General features: G+C 40.8%; 1 protein-coding gene across 1 annotated transcript in view; it reads left to right on the top strand.

Moving 5' to 3' along the window:
• LOC124802470 (transmembrane protein 87A) overlaps nucleotides 1–22,720 on the top strand; it is a 74,781-nt gene that overhangs the window by 14,295 nt on the left and 37,766 nt on the right. Inside the window, exons 5-8 of the mRNA XM_047263259.1 lie at nucleotides 7,425–7,646; nucleotides 7,923–8,084; nucleotides 8,202–8,336; nucleotides 17,195–17,343. Of these exons, the coding sequence (XP_047119215.1) occupies nucleotides 7,425–7,646; nucleotides 7,923–8,084; nucleotides 8,202–8,336; nucleotides 17,195–17,343 (668 nt within the window). The remainder of the gene's footprint in view (nucleotides 1–7,424; nucleotides 7,647–7,922; nucleotides 8,085–8,201; nucleotides 8,337–17,194; nucleotides 17,344–22,720) is intronic.

The following is a 22,720-nucleotide window of genomic DNA, read 5'->3' as shown; positions in this document are numbered from 1 at the left end:
GGTTATCACCGGTGCCTTCATCTTGGCCTTCGAGGGTGACACATTACCCAAGAAGGTCAAGGTGATGGTCTACCACTGTGATATCCCTCCCCCAATGCGATGCTTTAATTTCTGGAAGTTCGGCCATAAGTCTTTCCGCTGTACTTCCAGCATCACATGTTGATATTGTGGACGTCCATCCCATCCCAATACTCCATGTGCCCCATTTCTCAACTGTGTCAACTGTGGAGAGCTTCATTCCTCTTGCTCACCAGACTGCAAGATTTTACAGCGAGGAAGGAAAATCATGGAATACAAGACCCTGGACTGACTGACCTACACTGAGGCCAAGAGGAAATCCTGTGGCTATGACGTCCTCTTATGTCGCCACTAGGAGAACAGTTGTAGCCCCAACAGTTCAGCGAGTTCCAGTTGGCCCTCAGAACCGGAAGACTACACCTACCCCCTTGATGGTGTGGGGCACTTTCCTGTTGCTCCCGCACCACCTACCTCGGGAGCACTGTCCCCCCCCCCCCCCCCCCCCCCCCAAACCATCGGGGACACCAGTCCCCATTTCTCAGCCAGAGAAGTGTAAGTCTTCTTCGGCTCCTCTTGCTAGGAAGGGGTCCGTCCCTTGGGTCACTCCCTTCCAAGGTTTCTGCTAGTGGGAAAGATGTCTCCCGCCAGTGGCTGAAGTGCCCAAAAGGAGCTGGTCGTAGGGCTTCACGATCCTCCTCAGTCCTGGAGACTGAACCAGTGAAGCTCTCCCAACCAGAGAAACCCAAGGATCAGTGAGAGAAATCCAGAAAGAAGCCCCCCTAAGACCAAGGGAATTGCGGTGTCCTGCACATCTGTTGGTGTCGTACCGTTCGTCTGGAACCTGAATGACAATCCACTCACTGTAGTGGAGACGTGTCGATTCTTAGGACTGGTTTTTGACGCCCGATTGACTTGGCTACTTCACCTTCATCAGCTTGTCAATGCTCTCCGCTGCCCGAGCAACATCAACTGGGGTGCAGATCGCTCTACGCTGCTGCAGCTCTAGAGAACCCTTGTTCAATCCTGCCTTGACTATGGGAGTCTGGTTTACAGTTCGGTGGCGCCCTCAGCATTGCATTTCCTCGATCCATTGCACCACTGTGGTGTTCGCCTAGCGATGGGAGCTTTTAGAACGAGTCGGGTGACCAGAGTCCTGGTGGAGGCCGGAGTCCCTCCATTGCGGATCTGGCATTCACAATTGCTCGCCAGTTATGTTGCACACATCCATAGTTCTCCTGAGCATCCGAATTACCGTCTCCTTTTCCCAACCATGGCAGTTCATCTGCTGCATCAGTAACCCAGGTCAGGCCTCACGATTGTGGTTCGTGTGTGATCCATTCTCTCCGAACTGGAGTCCTTCCATTTACCACCTCTACTTGAGGTCCATTCACGTACATCTCCATGGTGTACACCTCTGCTGAAGCTTTGTGTGGACCTTTTGCATGGCCCTAAGGACTCCGTTAACCTTGCCGCTCTCCACTGTCACTTCCTCTCGATTCTTGACGTGTTCTGGGGCTCTGAAGTTGTTTACACTGATGGCTCGATGGCTGATGGTAATGTTGGCTTCACCTATATCCACAGAGGCCATATTGAACAGCATTCCTTGCCTGTTGGCTGCAGTGTATTCACTGCAGAGCTTGTGACCATATATCGTGCACTTCAGTACATCCATTCCTGTTCTGGTGAGTCGTTTCTTCTCAGTTCTGTCTCCCTGAGCAGCTTACATGCTATCGGCCAGTGCTACCCTTCCCATCCTTTAGTAGCAAACATCCAGGAGTCCATCTCTGCCCTGGAATGGTCCAGTTGTTCATTGGTGTTGGTGTGGACTCCAGGACACCTTGGTATCCCAGGCAACGAACTTGCTGACAAGTTGGCCAAATGGGCTACGTGGAAACCGCTCCTGGAGATGGGCATCTCTGAAACTGACCTGCATTCTGTCCAACGCCTCAAGGTTTTTCGGCTTTGGGAGACGGAATGGCATAACAGTATGCACAACAAACTGTGTGTCATTGAGGAGACTGCGAATGTGTGGAAGTCTTCCCTACAGGCTTCTCACAGGGAATCAGTTGCCCTTTATAGACTCCGCATTGGCCATATGTGGCTCACACATGGTTACCTCCTCCATCGCGAGGACCCACCTCAGTATCGCTGTGGCTCCCAAATGACAGTTCTCGACCTCTTGCTGGACTGCCCACTTTTAGCCGTTCTGTGGTGGACTTTTAACTTTCCCAGCACCCTACCTTTGGTGTTGGGCGATGTTGCCTCAACAGTAGTTTTAGTTTTTACGTTTTATTCATGAGGGTGGGTTTTATCATTTGATCTGAGTTTTAGCGCATGTCCTTTGTCCCTCTGTGTCCTCCACCCTAGGGCTGTTAGGGTAGAGGTTTTAACGTGTTGCAGAGTGGCTGGCTTCTCCTTTTTTATTCTCATGGTCAGCCAGCCATGGTAATCTGCTTTCTTGTTTTTAATCTCCTCTCCCTGTTTCTTGCGTCTCTGTTTGGTTTACTTGCCGTGTTTTGTCCATTGTAGTGTTTGTTGTACTTCTGCTCCAAATATCATTGATAAATTCCTGATGCAAACAGAATTCCAAAGGGCAAGTGATTAAATTGGTAAATCCCTAAGGGGGTGTGTAGCACCAAGAAATTGTGAGAAGCGGCATCAAATATCAAATGCAGGTATGCATTGTGTAAGTCAATGCATGGAAAATATTGTTTTCCAGACAACTTTTCCAACAGGTCCTCCGGCCATGAAATTGTATATGGCTCCGTGAAACATTGTGCATTGGCTGTCTCAGTGCAAAGGCACACGGTGCTGTCTGGTTTCTGAATCACCACCAAAGGGATGGCCCACTGACTCAACAAAACAGGAGGAATGATGCTGAGATCCTGCCAACTGTGCAACTCAGTTTTGACAGGGTTGATAAAAGTTAGGTATTGCTTGCCAGCTAAGGTAGACATATGCCCTGAAATTTCCTGCCAGTCCCAAGGTACTCTCAAACAGCTAATCGTATGGCAGTAGTAAGGAGCCCAATTCTTGAGAGGGGACTGACAGGGACACAAAATGTATTTTGTTCAAACCAAAAATGGAAAATGCATCTAACTGAAAATATTTTGCGCCCACAGTGAATTAACTACTAACGACGTAAGTTGCTGAAACTTCCTGGCAGATTAAAACTTTGTGCCAGACCAAGACTCGATCTTGGAATATTTGCCTTTCACGGGCAAGTGCTCTACCATCTGAGCTACCCAAGTACGACTCACGACTCGTCCTCATAGCTTTATTTCTGTCAGTACCTCGTCTCCTACCTTCCTTGCGTAGCTCAGATGGTAGAGCACTTGGCCATGAAAGACAAACGTCCTGTGTTTGAGTCTCGGTCCGGCACACAGATTTAATCTGCCAGGAAGTTTCATATTGACGCATACTCCACTGCAGAGTGAAAATTTCATTCTGGAAACATCCTCCAGGCTATGGTTAAGCCATGACTTCGCAATATCCTTTCTTCCAGGAGTGCTAGCTCTGCAAGGTCTGCAGGAGAGCTTCTGTGAGGTTTGGAAGGTAGGAGACAAGGTACTGGTGAAATTAAAGCTTTGAGGACAAGTTGTGAGTCGTCCTTGGATAGCTCAGATGGTAGAGCACTTGCCCGTGAAAGGCAAAGGTTCTGAGATCGAGTCTCGGTCCAGCACCCAGTTTTAACTTGCCAGGAAATTTAATATCAGTGCACACTCCCTTGCTTAGTGAAAATTTCATTCTGGAGACATAAGTCGCTGTTCCACTTTCTCATAACATGCTGAGATGGAGAACTGCCCCGTCAAATCAATGCACTGTTTACTACAGGACAGTCCGCAGCTCGTGGTCGTGCGGTAGCCTTCTCGCTTCCCACACCCGGGTTCGATTCCCGGCAGGGTCAGGGATTTTCTCTGCGTCGTGATGACTGGGTGTTGTGTGCTGTCCTTAGGTTAGTTACGTTTAAGTAGTTCTAAGTTCTAGGGGATTGATGACCACTGATGTTAAGTCCCATACTGCTCAGAACCATTTGAACCATGCTACAGGACACTATTAGGTGTAGTGACCCTTGCAACACAGGGCAGCCTAAGAACCTATTGTGAGGTGACCAGAGGGATTAGCTGATAGTAGTACTTTTAATACTGGCAAGCTGTTGGATACCCTCTAGGTGTTGAGAAATGCTAAGCAGATAAACAGTGAAGACTCACTGGGGATTGACTGACTACTCTGTAGACACCCAGGTAGCCGACATTTTGTAAATCGTTAGTTTTGCTCTATTGTACAATGATCTCTTGTCCCAGGACAGATATATAAAATTTATTTACACCAGTGTGATAAACATGTCTACTTTGTTTAGGCACTGCTATCAGACCATTGTTTGAACTGTTCTAATGAACCAAGTTCGATTGGTATGGCTAATTTTAAAAGTAGCACATGCAAAATGAAACTAGTTTCTACCACCTTACATACATGTAATTTAATTCTAGCTAGTAATCCTTTGTCTATTCTTTCGAGAACATCACTAAGGCATGTGTGCAGTAAATAACCAATATGGTTCCCAAGAGATGTCTGTACTCTCTCTTTACTCCAAAAGCTCCACTTTGACACATAACATAAGTAATGACTCCCTACAGGTACTCATTCCCAATAAATTGCATCTACCTTAGGTTGTTGTTATCTAGTGAATCCTACTGCCTTCTTTTATGCACTAGGTCACTTCAGTAAGTATTCATCCATGGTGTGGCTACTGATATTACAACACATGATCCACTGATTTTATTACCAAATAAAAATAAGTTTACTCTTGAGAGATTCCTTCTTGTCCAGTTATGTCTCATCTAACAGCAAAATTAAACACATTGACATTACTCCAAGCACATTTTAAATTGTACCACCATAGTATTACATTGCCTTCAAGACACAGATAGAGGATATGCTGACAGGATGAAGAAAAATAACTGACCATTATACTCTCATGCATCGTGATACACAATATCCCCATCAGCCAAATGAAATGTTTCTCATACGAATTTGGCATATTTGTATTCAAGTAAAATATTATTTCCTATCTGTGTTGATCAAATGTGAAGTTATTTAGCAACTCAGTCTAACAAAAATTCTGTCCAATTAGTGTCGGCAATATAACCATTAATAACATCATTGGTGTTTCGTATTAAACTGTCCCTTTATTTATTATTTTTCTTTCTTTTGCTTTCAGTTATGAGCCATTCTTTTCAGTTTCTTTTACTTATCAAACATTGATGACTTTAATATAAGCTGTTCAGAACCAGTAAACTGAACAAAAGACTAGTGTCATCATCTCTTTTAACAGCATTCATATTGTTCATGTGCACCTTCATGAAACTCGATAATGGGTGCATACTCATTGCCATGTATTACACTGCTTTGCTCGGGTGTAAGCATCAATTGCCAGACAGCCACCTCCTCACACACATCATCTATAACAAACAGTTACATACAGAAAATTAACAACACACAAAAATATTACATTCCTCAGTCCAGGTGGACACTGATCACATGCTGATGCATGATAAGTTTAGGAAAATAGAAATCCCATCATGTACCACCAAATTGTGGTGTCTAAGTTAATGAGGCTGACTGTTGTTCCCCTTGCTAACTGAAACTCAGGGACTGGGTGTTTGTGTCATCTTTATCATCATCATTTCATCCTCATCGACGCGTCACCTCAAAAGACTTGCACCAGCTGATCAGGTCTACCCACTGGGAGGCCTTCGCCACACGAAATTTCATTTCATTTAGCTATTTGGGGGGAAACACAACTCGAGGTACAGGAATGATTAGATGAATGGGACTTCCAGTTTAAAAGAGTACCAGCTACAGTAAGCAAGAGCAAAACTGTAGCAATGAGTATGAACAGGACATCTGCCCAGGGCAGCCTGATGCTTGTTGGAGAGAAAACTGAATGTGTGGAAGCTTTCAGTTACCTAGGAAGTACTAAATCAAGGAATGAAACTGCCAAACTAGCAGTACAGCACATAGTAAGAAAGAGATCTAAGTTTTTTCATCAAATGCAGAATCTTGTGTAGGACAAGGGAGTTCCTGTGAGACCATGTTTAAAACACATCTCCTGCCTATTACGACAGACAGCTTGGAGTGCAATGTAGTCAATGAGGCAGATGGCAGCAAGTTACAGGCATGTGAAAAGAAGTTTCAGCAATCGGTGTTGTAGAAGACTAGAAGAGATAAAAATTAGGAATGAAGATATCAGAGGAGAGATACAGGTGGATCTGTTAGTGTCTGAGAGACAGAGTACCGCATGGTTCAAGTGGTTTAGATATGTGAAGAAGATGAAGGATAGCCGCCTATAAAAACAATACTTGGATAGAAATTTGCAGGAGAAAGAAACCAAAATGATGACGCAGCAGATAATGGCTATATCTGAAGACCAGAGGAGAAAACTGTGAAACAATATCAAGATAAGAAATCTATCAAGACAGAGCAAAATAGAGGCAAATTAATCATAAACAACTATCAGGTATGCTGGAATGATACGAAGATGAAGATGGAAATGATGTAAATTGTTGAGAGCAGAAAATCCAGGGTCATCTCTGAATACCCAAAATAAGACCAATTTGTTAAATGGGAATTTTATTGATTCAGCCACCACTAACATGTGAAACAGACACAGCCAGGATACCACCACTAACATGTGGAACTGTTTTGCCCCCTTTTTCATCTAGTGTTGGAAAACAGACTACCCCTCTTGCCAGCTCTGCTGTTCCAGAGTCCACCTTTTCTGCCTTCACTACAATTGAGGTCTTCACCATTACCCTGGCAAGTGACTGATATGTGGTACTATCAGCTGGGCCAGCTGAGCCTAGTTGTATATGTGTTTTAAGATTTGTTACTCATCTGTGACTTCCTTTATCCTGGCATGGAGCCTTTAGGACCCCTGTTGCCAAAGTTTAATTATTATTAACATTAGTTATTTTTTGAAGGCTGAGCGCATGATATCCATGCTACATTTCCATGATTTCTAAATGGCAAGCTACAATTCAGTGTCTCTTACCCAAAGTTGCCAATAGGTTTATGTCATCTTGTATGTGTTATGTAACTTAAATGCTGCGCATAATGCGATAAGGAACTTGTAAAGTGGTCAGTACTTCTGGTGTTTAAGAGAATAGAACAGAAGTGATTTTGTTTGAGAGAATAGAACAGAAGTGATTTTTACCTAGTTCCTTTTTAAACTGGTAGTATGCAACCCTTTCAGCTGTGTGTGTTTTAGTTCTTGGCCAGTGTTGCAGGGCTTGATTTCATTGCTTGGTGGAGCAGTAATTACATTGTAATTTTTCCTTTAGTCACTACTGCTACTACTGTACACAGCCATCTCACTGGAAAACCAACTTTCTTTTATTTTGCAGTCCTTCGTGTCTGAAGGAGCAGTATCGAAAGCTTTGCAGCAAGGCAATACAAAGGAGAAAACTCAAGGAGATGGTAATGGCTCTGCAAGTAAAACCAGGAAAAAGAGGAGTCCTGACAGTGAAGGTGGAACTATAGCAGAAAAACAAGACAATGTAGATAAGAAGCCCCCACAGAAGACAGAGCCCAAAGCAACATCACTGAAGCTTGACAACCAGGACAATGTAAGACCATCTACTCTATCTTTAATTGATATGTATAAAAGTACAGTGATCACTTTGTGAATAGTCTTGTGTTCAAACTCAAAGCCCTGCTCAAACTTCATGTTAATACTGTTTGCTGGAAAGGATACAGATTTGCTTATCAAATCCTAAAACATAATCGATCAGTCTTTTATGGGCACTGTTGAGTCTTAGTTTTATCATTTACTGTTATTATGGACTTTTTTAAAAGCTGCAATTATAATTTTATAATGCTTTTGCATTGGTTAATCTCTGCAGGTTGAACACGACCACAAAATTATAATAGCAATTCCAAGGGATGGTATGTATCTCCTCAATGTCATTGTAGAAAAACCAGATAAACCTTGCAATGTTTCTATTCAGATAGATATGAAAGGTCCACATGGTTATCTTTCTGCTGCTGATTGGCCACTTCTTGCAGTAAGTCATTGTTTCACACATGAATGTTTATTCTTATTGTCATACTTTTTATGTTATGTAATGTGATATTGATGCCTTATTGTGATAATTTATTTCTATCTTTTTTTCTGTTCACAGTTTTATGGAGCCATGTGTGTGGTGTATGTTCTTTACGGAATTGCTTGGCTTATTGTTTCTTTCTGTCAGTGGCGAGATCTTCTAAGAATTCAGTTTTGGATTGGCGGAGTAATACTTCTGGGTATGCTCGAAAAGGTAAAATATTGTGAAGATTTAGAGTTGTTCTGTGGACCACATTAGTAAATTTGCAGATAACAGCACTGTACAGTATTAAGATAATCTATGCAAGGATATGGCTGCAACAGAAATGCTGAAGGAAGTCTAGAATGAATCTGTCACCCTGCAGGAGAGTCTGTGCTGTGGTAAAAATTTTCTGGCAGATTAAAACTATGTGATGGACAAATCTTCAACCTTGACTCTTGCCTTCCACTGAAATATTTCCTCAGTATTACATTTGACTTGTAATCGAGGTCTGATTCGGAGTTGCCCAAGCCATGTTCAACACCATGAATACCTGGCAATGTACTGTACAGTAATGAAAAAAGATTCAGAAACACCTCTCTTGCAATATGTCACACCTATTTCACTGTGATGACAATACTGGTTCATTGTGGTCCAGAATCCATGGGATCTGAGGAGGGGTGCAGTTCAGAACCATTATCACTCGGCAATGACCCAGAACTCAGGATCCAAGGTATGAACATCCCTCTCAACAATAGCATCTGAGACAAGCTCTGTAGCACTATGGTCAGATTTCCTCAAGGTTCTGATTCAGTAGTGATAGGGTTGTCCCTCATTTTGGTGAATTTATGGGGGGAGGGGAGGGGGGGGGGAGCTGAATTGATAGAAGTGTGACATGCTGTTTATCTGTGAGGGCAGTGACAACTGTACCAAAGGTGCTTTCATTGGGATAGTATTTGGGAGGATTGGGGCAGATCCTCTGCCAGCCCACACAAGTTGTTTTCCAGACTTCCCTGAATCACATCATATAATGTGAGGGATAGTTATTTCAGAACTGCCTCATCTAATATTCAGTTTTATTTTTGTTTGGACTGCAGTATTGTAGAGAGAGATCTATGAAAAGTAATTTCCTTGTTGTTTTTGACTGCTAAAATACTCAGAAGTTTGCCCTCAAAATATAGCTGTTCGGATTCACGACTTCTTCTACAAGCCAAATATACAAGGTTTGATAAAGTATTGGGAATTCTTGTTTTTCTTAAAGAATCTTTATTTATTCATCAACATCAACTTTGTCCCCTTCAGAATAATCCCCCTCAGATATTATACACTAGTGGAACTCGCTTTTCAATATGATGTTCAGTGCCTTCAGCAATTCTGTTTTTATCTCATCAGTGGTGGTAAAACTATGTCCTTCCAGAGTTCTCTTCAGCATTGGGAATAGAAAGACGTCACAAGGCACCATGTGCAGTGAATACTGTGGCTGATGCAACAGAATGGTTTTGTTTTTTGCCAAAAAATCATGAATGAGCATTGAGGCATGAGCATGGAGCATTATCGTGATACAATTTCCACAATTCTGGACATTTCCTTTGGATTGTTTCATGCAAACGGCTCGTAACTTCCTGGTAGTATTCCTTATTGATTGTACTACCATAAGGCAGGAACTAATGATGCACTATCCCATTATAATTGAAGAAAAAGTTGGGAAGAATCTTCACACAGGACGGAATCTTTTGAATTTTTTTCAGTTTTGGCTCTTCTGGTAGTTTCCATTGGGATGGTTGGGCCATGGTTTCAATGTAATACCCGAGTACCTTCTGGATTGATGTTGACTTCATTCAGCAATACCTGAGCATGTTTACGTGACATCATTTTTCATCGCAATTCAACAATTCTGAAACGAACTTTGTTGCTGCACATTTCATGCCCAAAACATATGAAAAAAGCTGCTAACCAAAGGATATGCCAACAATACGAACCTCACTGATGGTATTTAGGCAATTTTCCAGAACCATTTTCTTACTTCCTCCACATTGTCATCAGTAATTCATGTGCTAGGGCATGCAGGGCAGTCGTTGTCTTCAACTTTTTATTGACTCCCTTTGAAACATTCATGCCATTCATAAACTCTGCAAAATTTAATACAAATTCTTTGGTACATCTTTTTCAAAAGTAAAAATTTGCCGAGCACTTGAAAATGCATATAACCTTTTTGACTGTCAGCAATAGACTACATATTCGAAACAGCTGCAAATGCAAACATACATCAGGAACAACGTACCAACAACATAAAAAATTGAAAATAGGATGTATAAAGCCCACAAAATTAAAAAAATTCCTGTTTCTTTTTGCTCATACATGGTGTTACTGCCTGTATCAGTGAAAGGCAAGCGTCTAGATTGGAGATTTGTCCATCACACAGTTTTAATCTGTCAGATTATGCGTAGTTATCATGGGGGTGATCAAACTGTGACCATAAAGCTTTGTGATGTTGTTCATTCCTCTCTACATATTCAGCCTTCAATGTGACACAGTTTACTCAACACTGGATAATGCAGTTAATTAGAAGAAGATCATAAAATGTACGTAGTTGTTTGAAGTGTCTCGTTGCCTGACCTGGCAAGTTTATAATGTTTGTTGACATTGTCAATATCAGAGATGAGCTATCAGTCATTATTTTTTTGTGTTAAGGATAAAAAATCCTTGAAGTCAAGATCGCAAACAAATTTTATTGTGATTACTAGTTTCAGCTACACGCAAGCCATCTTCAGATCATAAAAAAACAGTCTTTTATGACAATGTGTTAAGCTGTTATGGCAATTACACTGGTCAAGACTGTTTTTTTTTTCTGGTCAGAAGGTGGTGTGTTTTGTTGTTGAAACTAGTATTGACAATAAAATTTGTTTACAGTCTTGACTTTGAGGATTTTTAATCCGTAACAAAAAAAAAATTAGAACAGATGGCTGACTCGTCTATGATTTTGACAGTGTCAACAAACATGGACGAGTAAGTAGTCATTGGGTTCCATATCAGTATAATACAGGACAAGACAAAATTTGAACGTCCAAAGAAACAGTATGTGTGGTTGTCTACTATGCAGAATGAGCTGCGGTGTTGCCATTGAGTCGAGACACCCACTTGGACAGTTTCCTGTGATGGTTCATGTTCTTAGCCTCCCATAACCTCATGGAGAGATTCAGTAGTATGCTCCTGTGATGATTTGTCTTTATGAGTATTGTATTTCAGTATATTGCCATGGCAGTCAAAAAAACACTCATCTTCACAATGCCTGATGGCAGTTGGGTGTTCACCTTTTTCAACTTTAAGGAATCCATGGTTCCACTGCTTGCTTTATTACTACATCGATGTCTAGAAAAGAACAGAACACCTGGAACGGCTAGAGATAGGATGTTGATATTCACAGAACATGTATATTAGTATGTCCTGCAGAAATGATTAGCATTTGAACCATGTTGGCCTGTGGGTTCAAGATCAACATCGATATTGCAGCGCAACACCACCTACTGGTAAAATGTGACTCTGGCTGTCGTTGTCACTATAAATCGAAGGTAATGGATCATTGTCACTTCAGCAGATGCGCAGAATTCCTCACAGAGATATGAGCTAACTGTACCTTCAAATCAGTGATTTGAAGAGGGCGCATTATTGGCATGAGAGAATGTGGTGCATCCATTCGGGAAATTGCTGGTCATATGGAAGGAACTGTTTCGGCAGTGCAACATGTGTGTGGAGAATGTTTCATCCTCCCCCCTTGAGAAGATTGACACCTCATCTGAGTGGTATTGCAGGACAGATCTGTGTCCTCCTCTGCTCTGTCACAACAATGGAACAGTGTAATATACACTATTAGGAGTGACAGTCCATTGCCATTTATTAGGGTGTGAGCTACAAGCATGTCGTCCATTTTTCTACCTACATTGACGAATGTGCTGAAACATGCTAGATGGCAATGGCGTATGGTACTACATCACTGAGGACAAGAATGGGATCAGATAGTGTTTTCCGACAGGTCCAGGTTCTGTTTGTTTGAAAATGATGACCTCATTTTGGTTTGCTGCAGATGGGAGAAACGGCATCACAGTGATTGCATACACACAAGACTTATATCACCAGCTTAAGGCCTTGTGGTGTGGGATGCTATTGGGTTCAACCACAAATCACAGTTGTTGCATGTCGAGGGCACTGTGACCAATGTAACTACGTGATTGACATCATGTGACCTGTAGCTGTACCCTTTCTGCACAACACCCCAGACCCCATTTGTGAGCTAGACAATGCATGACTGCATGTTGCAATTTCCCGCAAGTTGTATTTTTCAGAATTCAGGTACCAATATTTCCTAAAGTTTATAAAGCATTTCTCTAATTTTTTCTGTAACTTGCAATAGTCCATATTTATGCAGTAGACCTAAACTTTATTGCAGAATCAACTAAATTATAGAAAAAATAACATGTTTATTAGGAAAAAATTATAAAAATTAAAATGTAAGATGTGATATATTTTATCCTAGTAATATACATAATAGGTGGAATTAAATAAGTCTAGTACCTCAGCCATCATTTCATGCATAACTAGTAAAAATTTGGACACCTTCAATGTATAACATTGAATTAAATGGGGCCTCAATTTGAGGAAGCATTTGGGGAAAAAATTGTGTCAGTTTCTTTGTACTTTTTTTAATAACCCAAAGCAGGTTCATAAATATTCAAAATACTTCCAATTTGTCTAGAAAGTGTGCTGCATTACCTGATGTCAAAAAAAAAATCTGTAAAACCTATACATTAGAAACAGTGCCTGAAAGAAATGGGTGTTGATTTTTACATAATATTGAGTGAAGTACCCTGTATCCTTAATGAACTGAAGTGCCAGTGGTTATTATTACTAATAGTGACTATTGACACTTTAGTCCACCACCATAAGTTGTTAATAGAAGCATGAAAATTTGACAGATTTAGTTAGATTACTTCCCTATAGAATCTCAAACGTGTGACCATTGGATGGCGTTAGCTATGGGCTGTATAGCGTCTGTGATAAACCTACCAATAATTTTTTTGACTCTCGTTGTGAGTATTCAGGGAGGTACATGAAGTATTTTTGTATCCATAACAGTGATAATAGCCATAGTAATGCTTTTGTTCAAGGAACTAGCCATAGGTGCTCTCACTTCTTCTTTAAGGTTTTGATTTATGTTGCTTAGTGTGTTGTGGAATCCTGGTGGCCCAGGAAAATGCCAAGAGTTGATTAGATGCCATAAGAGGGGAAGTGTTCATTGCTGTTGACAAAAATATTGTCACTATTGACGTCGAAGTTGAACTATTGACGTCGAAGTTGAATGTGACAGTGAGGTTACCTGGTCGTGTATAACACCAAAAAATAATTAATGTGTAGTAATGAAACATTGGGAATACATTTGTCTAGGTAACATATCTAAGTGATTAACATTGCAAGGTCACAGGTTAATGTAAGTGCGAGATAAGCCATTGCAGGTGTGAAATGCTGGTACATTAATAACCAGTGTAACTGCCAGAATGTCAAGTGCAGCTGTGCAAACATGCATGTGTTGTGCAGTACAGGTGCCTGTTGCACTTGTTTGGTCAGTACAGGGATGGTCAATGCTGTTTGTGGATGACGCCAGAGTTGTCAGACGATGATGTCCCATATGTGCTCGATTAGATGCAGATCTGGTGATCAAGCAGGCCAAGACATGCTGACACTCTGTAGAGCAAGTTGGGTTACAACAATGGTATTTAGGTGAGTGTTATCCTGTTGGAAAACTCCCCTGAGATGCTGTTCACAACTGGTAACACAACAGGTTGAATCAGCAGATTGATGTACAATTTTGCAGTCAGGGTGCGTGTGACAACTACGAGAGAACTCTTGCTGTAAAACGAAGTTGCACCCCAGACCGTATCTGCAGGTGCTGATCCAGTGTGTCTAGCCCTCAAATGGCTGCCTGCTGACCAAAACACAACAGACCTCCACCCTGCCCTCCAGTGAGTTCTCACTTGACACTACTGAAGCTGCAGATGGCGGTGGTTTGGAGTCGCTGGAATGCACGCTACAGGGTGTCTGGCTCAGAGCTGTCCTTAAAGTAACTGACTTGTAACAGTTTATTGTGTCACAGTGGTGCCAACTGCTGCACAAATTGCTGCTGCAGATGCAGTGTGATGCATGAGAGCCATGCGCTGAACACAAGGGTCTTCCCTTTCAGTAGTGTTACATGATCATCCAGAGCGTGGTCTTCTCAAGACTGTACAATCTCTAGACCACCACTGCCAGCAATCATGTACTGTGGCTATGTTCCTGTCACATCTTTCTGCAATATCGCAGAAGGAACATCCAGCTTCTTATAGCCCTATTACGTGACCTTGTTCAAACTCACTTGGTGAAGTACTGATTATGCCGTCTCTGTCACCTTAAAGGCATTCTTGACTAACATCAACTCACCATGTCCAACCTCAAAGGTAACTAATGCTCACAACCATTAGAGCATGCATTTAAAGCAAACCTGATTTGCATCCTCATAATGGCACAACTAGTGCCACTCTTATGTGACTGGTGTGAGATTCGAATAGACACCATCTTTCAGATGTAGACCGAGCGAGATGGCGCAGTGGTTAGCACACTGGACGCACATTCAGGACTACAATGTTTCAAACCCACATCTGGCCATCATGGTGTAGATTTTCTGTGATTTTCGTAAATTGCTTCTGGCAAATGCCAGGACAGCTACTTAGACGGGGCACAGCTGATTTCCTTTCCTAATCTGAACTTGTGCTCCATCTTTAGTGACCTAAAGACCTCATTGTTAGCAGGACATTAAACACTAATCTCCTCTTCCTTAAGATGCAGAAGGATGTCTACCAACTTTCATTTATGTTGCTCAATTCCTCCTTAGTGTTGGATCCTCCCCCACCTTCTCCCACTCCCCACCCCCACTCCTGTCGTCGTAGTTGGATGCAACTTCAACCTACTGAATATAGACAAGGGTGTCTATGGATTCATTGCAGTGATGCAGTGATACAGTCAGTCTTGTGATGTTCTTTTGAGCACATTTTCTGAAAACACTGTTTAGCAGATAGTTTGGCAGACCATAGGCAATGCAAATATCTTAGACCTTGTAGCTACAAACAGACTGGACCTTATCCACAGTGCCAGTATAGAGGCAGGGATTAGTGATCATGATGTCATTATAGCAACTATTGTTACGAAAGTTAATAAATCAGTCAAGAAGGCTAGGAGAGTGTTTCTGCTAGAAAGAGCGGATAAGCAGTTGTTAGCATCTCACTTAGACAAGGAATTGACATCACTTATTTCAAGTAAGATGGTCACAGGGGAATTATAGGCAAAGTTTTAACAGGTTGTAAATCATTGTGCGGAGAACTATGTGCCTAGTAAGTGAATTAAGGATAAAGAAAACTCACCATGGTTTAACAATTAAATTGGGAAAATGCTAAGGAAGCAAAGGCTGTTGCAATCTTGGTTTAAAAGAAAACATGACAATGATGACAGGCTGAGGTTAGTAGAGTTGTGAGTGTCTATGAAATGCTGTATGCCTCAAACATACAACTACTACCATTGCCATACCTCAGTAAAAGATTTGGCCAAAAACCCAAGCAAATCCTGACCCTATGTCAAATCACTAAGTGGGTCTAAGGTTTCCATCCAGTCACTTGTTGACCAGTCTGGTGTTGCAGTTGAAGATAGTAAAATGAAAGCCGAAAAGCATTTTTATGGTGTCCCAATGCAGGCTGATAACGAAGTTATGAACATATGGAATAGGTTCCCAAATATATGAATGGCTCGAAAATTACTTAAGTAATAGAACCCAGTATGTTGTTCTCAACGAAGAATGTTTGTCAGAGACAAGGGTATCGTCAGATATCCCTCAGGGATGTGTAATAGGACCACTGTTATTTTCTATATACGTAAATGATGTGGCGTACAAGGTGGCAACAATCTGCGGTTGTTTGCTGATATGCTGTGGTATATGGGAAGGTAGCAAAGTAGAGTGACTGTAGAAGGATACAAGAGAAGTTAGAAAAAATTACTAGTTGGTATGATAAATCAAGCAGCTAGCACTAAATGTAGAAAAATGCAAGTTAATGCAGATGAGTAGGAAAACATACCTTGACGTTTAAATACAGCTTAGTAGTGCACTATTGACAAAGTCACATTGTTTAAATATCTGGGTGGAATGTTGCAAAGTGATACCAAATGGAACAAGCATGTGAGGTTTGTGGTAGGGAAGGTGAATGGTTAACATTGGTTTATTGGGAGAATTTTGGGAAACTTAGTTCATCTGCAAAGGAAACTGCATATAGGACACTAGTCCAACCTATTCTTGAGTACTGCTTGAGTGTTTGGTATAAGTATCAGGTCAGATCAAAAGAAGACTTCAAAGCAATTCAGAGGCGAGCTGTAGATTTGTTATCAGTAGGTCCAAACAACACGCAGGTATTATGGAGATGCTTCGGGAAATCAAAGGGGAATCCATGGGGGACAATGTTCTTTTCGAGGAACACTGTTAAGAAAATTTAGATAACTGCCATATGAAGCTGACTGCAGAACAATTCTGCTGCCACCAACATACATTTTGCATAAGGATCATGAAGATAAGGTATGTGAAATTAGGTACAGAGGCATATAGGAAGTCGTTTTTCCCTCAGTCTGTTTGCAAGTGGAACAGGAAAGGAAATGACTAGTAGTGGTGTAAAGTACCCCTCTGTCATGCACCGTACTGTAGCTTGTGGAGTTTGTATGTAGATGTAGATTCCTCAGTAATCAAAAAAGGCAGATGACTTGATGCTTTTTATCTGATTGCATGTGTTGTGGTTTTTTCTGTATTAGTAAATTTTAATTGGCATCATGCTGTACTCACCCTAATTTTGTTTGAATTTCCACAGTTATTTTATCCATAAAGCATGAAATTAAGCTATAAATGTTTCTAACAAATCTGAAGTTTTTTTTTAGGAGTCGTGAGAAGTTTGAATGTTTCTTTAGAATAGTTCTTTGTTTTTGTACACTGTTGTGGATTATTGACTGATTGACATGTCTTTTTATTTCTGCAGGCCACATTCTATGCAGAATATCAAAGCATAAATTCAACGGGGCAGTCTGTAAAGGGTGCTGTTTTGATGGCTGAGCTGGTTTCTTGTGCAAAACGAATGTTGGCACGCATGTTGGTCATCATTGTCAGTTTAGGTTTTGGCATTGTCAAGTAAGTCTTGGATGATTCTATGTTGTTATTATGACACTAATGCATAACAACTCATCTTGATATTGTCGAGATACACTATTACAAAGAGAAAAAAATATTCCCAGATTTCAAGTTTTTGGAATGATTATTTCTCCTTAAAGAAGGAACAAACAATTCCAAAAGCTAGGAATACTTTTTATTTCTTCTGGTAAGTATGTTCAGTGGTAGTACAGAACATTCACCATGTGAAAGTAAGTACATGCCAGTTTTCTTCTTGCAGTTTTATACTTTTCGCAGGTGGCTTCTCCTTTTGATGCAGGTAACTACTTGTGTGGTTACTGCTTAACAATTTACATGTCTATTGATTGAAAACACCTTAGAAAATAGTTATATATTAAAAACAAAGATTCCATGACTTACCAAATGGGAAAGTGCTGGTAGATAGGCGCAAAAAAAAAAAAAAAAAAAAAACCAAACACACACAAAATTTCAAGCTTTCGCAACCAACGGTTGCCTCGTCAGGAAACAGGGAAGGAGAGGGAAAGATGAAAGGATGTGGATTTTAAGGGAGAGGATAAGGAGTCATTCCAATCCCGGGAGCGGAAAGACTTACCTTAGGGGGAAAAAAGGACAGGTATACACTCACACACATACACACACACACATCCATCCACACATATACAGGCACAAGCAGACATATTAAAGGCAAAGAGTTTGGGCAGAGATGTCGGTCGAGGTGGAAGTGCGGAGGCAAAGATGTTGTTGAATGACAGGTGAGGTATGAGTGGCGGCAACTTGAAATTAGCGGAGATTGAGGCCTGGTGGATAACGGGAAGAGAGGATATATTGAAGGGCAAGTTCCCATCTCCAGAGTTCGGATAGGTTGGTGTTAGTGGGAAGTATCCAGATAACCCGGACGGTGTAACACTGTGCCAAGATGTGCTGGCCGTGCACCAAGGCATGTTTAGCCACAGGGTGATCCTCATTACCAACAAACACTGTCTGCCTGTGTCCATTCATGCGAATGGACAGTTTGTTGCTGGTCATTCCCACATAGAAAGTGTCATTTGTAGGCAGGTCAGTTGGTAAATCACGTGGGTGCTTTCACACATGGCTCTGCCTTTGATCGTGTACACCTTCCGGGTTACAGGAGTAGGTGGTGATGGGAGGGTGCATGGGACGGGTTTTACACCGGGGGGCGGTTACAAGGGTAGGAGCCAGAGGGTAGGGAAGGTGGTTTGGGGAATGGATGTGTGTGTGTGCGAGTGTATACCTGTCCTTTTTTCCCCCAAGGTAAGTCTTTCTGCTCCCGGAATTGGAATGACTCCTTACCCTCTCCCTTAAAACCCACATCCTTTCATCTTTCCCTCTCCTTCCCTCTTTCCTGACGAAGCAACCGTTGGTTGCGAAAGCTTGAAATTTTGTGTGTGTGTGTGTGTGTGTGTTTTTTTTTTTATTGTGCCTATCTACCAGCGCTTTCCCGTTTGGTAAGTCATGGAATCTTTGTTTTTAATATATTTTTCCCATGTGGAATGTTTCTTTCTATTTTATTTATATCATTAGAAAATAGTTACATATAAGAAGAGAAAAGTCAGCTATAAACTCTTTCCTCGAGTGAAGCACAAGAGTATGAAGTGGATAACCATTATAAAATTTAATATAACAAATGATATTGTGAGAACTCAAGTTCGTCACAAATGACAAAAGCCACAAATGATATTCAAATTGAGTCAAAATCACCAAGTATTTCCTTCTCAAAGTGCTATGTTCTGTATTACTGAACAGTCATAGTAAACAGTCATTTGCAAGGACCGGGATTGTCAAGAATATATGCAGAAACCTTTTGGTGACTGAGCCATTAGGTCAATTCATCATCGCCCAAAATGCTGTTGTGATTGCATCTATGGCTTACTCTTCACTGTATACATGTCTATGATGTCCACTTTTAGCAGACTAAGTTGGATTGGGGGGCAAATGACAAGCAGAATGTTCAAAGTTAGCATGGGGTATGCAGATAAATATAACTGATGACTTGAGTGTGTATGTGATGGAAATCAGCCAGGAAACCTATTTCAATATTATCTTAGCAGACAATACAATAAAAATGTAAAACAATGGCACAGTTAGGGACACACAAGAATTAGAAGTATCTGGTAGTATAACCAAAGGATCATTTTTTATAGCATGTATAGGTTTTGTTAAAAAATATTTTATTTTCCATAACTTGAATACTTGTTCTCAGTTTATTCCGGAGTGATATTCTGCTGTCTCTTCTGTGCCTATCACCAAAGGCAGGATTATCTTGAATTTCAGGAAAGGGAAGCTGATATTTTCTACAATCTATTGCAAGTTACACACACAACTGCTTAAATGTTTTAGTGTTCAGTGCAGTTCTGTTTACATGCACTCATGTTAGTAAACTAATATTGATTAATAAAAAATGTAAATCTGAATGGTCAGGTCGTTTTGGATTGCGTGAGAGGTACTACTTTTGTGTGGGTAAGTGCATATTTTGTATGACAGCATGCCATCACCTCAGTTGTGTATTCTTGTGGCTTCTTAATAGACTAGTTATTTCAAATAGTGAAAACAATTGATTTGTACGTCGTAAATTTGTGTGGACTGCAGCCAATTTGAACTTCATCTACAGTTTCCATGTAATAGTGTTTACTGTGGTCAAGTGTTTACCAACTTCGGCTACAAATGCATGAATCACAACTTCAATCTAATTGCAAATTATCGAGTGATTTTACATGGCATGTCCTGTGGAATGTCTGCTCCATAGCTGAGCAGGCAGTGCACATGGCTGCCATGCAGAGAACCCAAGTGCAGTTCCCATTATTGACAGAGATTTTTTTCTGGTGGGAGGACTGAAAAGGGGTACACTCAGCATCATGCAGTCAATTCCAGAGCTACTTGAATGAAGTGTAGTGGCTCCAGTGTCTGTACAACTGAGAGCAGTTTGCTGACACCATGCCCCTCCATACTGCATCCAAATGATGCCAGATGGCAGAGCATGACACTGCGGCTAGTCGATGTCACATGATCCTCTAGGTGCGATCACAATGCTACTTTTACATATCTTGTGGACGGGCCACTTTAGCATCTCCAGAGTCCAGGTAAAGTTGAACTCAATATGGCGAGGCTCTCGGGTCCGTTGGATGACTGGCTGTCTGACAACTCATTTTCTTACAACTAGTTTTATGTGGTTATTTCATTTCAAGCACTCCAGATGCATATTCCTAAATATTTTATTGTTGTGTCTAGTGATTCACAACTAATTATGTAACTGAACAATAATGGATCTTTCAACCTGTTTATACAGCCATAAAATTTTCACCATAAGGTATTTGGCAGTCTTCTGGAAATTGTCTTAATGATTAATTCTGTCGTTTTGTTCTCCTGACTTTTTTTTTCACTTGAGTGCCAGTATTCTTTTATAAAAATGAAATTGAAATTCAAAAAAGTTGCAACCCCACTAAAACACTCCATTCGAGTCATGTGACATCACTGGCTTGCTGACTGCTCCTACTGTCATAACACTAATTGACAGTTATGTCTTCTTCTGGAATTTACATCTCAGAAAATGGGTTACAAATGATGTGTAGTACCATATTGTACAAATACATCTATAAAAACTCCTGAAAAGTTGTTTTTGAGTGTTCCAGAGAACGAGAAGATGCATGAAATGTGGTTGAAATTGGACCGACAAATTGCCATGATGTTGACATACAAGTTCACGGACTTAATTAAAAATGTGTTCCCTTTGAAGTTAATATTAACTTACCGTAGTTTCATCGTCTTACATGAAGATGAAGTTAGGTCTGCTTCAGATGGTAACGCTAGTGTACACTCACAAACATTACAGCCCTTACGTTTGTGTCACGTGACTGTTGTACACACCTTATATCTCTCTGTATAAGCTCATCATCCTACTCCTTGTTTTACTGTAGGCATATCAAAGGTAATGGGTTTGTCCTCTGTTGTCCATTTCTCAGACTAAGACTAATGTGAAGCTATATATAACATGTCCCACAGTTGAAACAACTGCTACAATTGGTTCTTGCTAATGCTATTTTTGTATTTCATGTAAAACTTTTAAAATACATGACCCTTCCGGGATTTGAACATCTTCATCTGCAGTCCAATGCTGTATCTGCTGTGCCATGTAACAGCAAATGGATGTAGAATCACTGTATTCCACGTAGGAAATCAGCACTAAGCTTTGCCAAGAATAATTTTATTGATCTTTGGGTCAACAATTTAATATGTGGACTCATTTGCAAAAGTTCCACAATTCCTTAGTTTTGAGCAAGTTTAATGATGTTGCAGGGAGTAGGGAAAAGATTGTCCTTCGTGGCACATGTCACTGCTCTAAATGGGTGGAGCACAACCACATCAACTTTCCCAAGGCTTCCCCTATCAGTATTCACAAAATCCCTTTCTATTGTTACTTGAAAGTTGTAATTGCATTTTCCATCACTAAACAGCTAAACTATTTGCAGAAAAAGTACTAAACACCTCGTAACTTCGGCTAACACTCCTATAACACACATATAGCTTCATCATACTCCTAGTCTGTGACGTCACCAGAGCATCAACCAATAACAGAGCATTTCAATCATGCGACCAGATCTTGATATTTAATGATTTTCAAGCTTTAATTATTGATAAATGACAGATATTTTGTGAGAAAATTGGCTGTAAATGCTATTGAAATGTTATAATCAATCAGAATAACAACAATCTGAATCATATTTTTAACATAGGAAAATAGTCTGTTAACCAAGGTCCACATGTCACTTACAGATATGAAGGAATGTTTCATCATTCACAGCCTTTCCTCCTCTTTGTTTTTGTAAGAGTCTTCAGCCATGCACCACAACTATTTTAACATGGAAGGTAATATTTTCTATAATTGAGCCAGGTTCGTGATCATTAGGTATCCATGAAAATTAGTGTTAAATTCAGTTCTGATATTGCTTGCTACCTTCTGGGATGGGAAACAAAAAATTCAGCCAATATTCCTCTCAAGATATTTGCCTTGTTCTAAAAATACGTATGTGGATGGTTTGAACAATGGAAAGTCCAGGACGGAGTAACAACAGTAGGAAAAGGATAGAACATAGAAAACTTGCAGAAGCATAACTCATGCCTCAACTCATGGCCACGTGTGTGCATATTGTGCTAGTGTGTGTGTGTGTGTGTGTGTGTGTGTGTGTGTGTAACTTCTGAATTTTCATTATGCCCGTCAGTGACCCAGTTGCTCCTCCATGTGGCAAGTAGCAATCTATCCTTTCCATTTTGTTGTTGTACCTGGATAATTTTTTTATTTGATTGGATAGATAAAAAATCTACTCACCAAGCGACGGCAGAATGTACACATGAAACACTGTTG

Source organism: Schistocerca piceifrons, chromosome 6 (assembly GCF_021461385.2).
Source record: "Schistocerca piceifrons isolate TAMUIC-IGC-003096 chromosome 6, iqSchPice1.1, whole genome shotgun sequence".
Taxonomy (NCBI): Eukaryota; Metazoa; Arthropoda; class Insecta; order Orthoptera; family Acrididae; genus Schistocerca; species Schistocerca piceifrons.
Note: the sequence above shows the minus strand (reverse complement) of the source record. Positions and strands in the feature narration are given on the sequence as shown.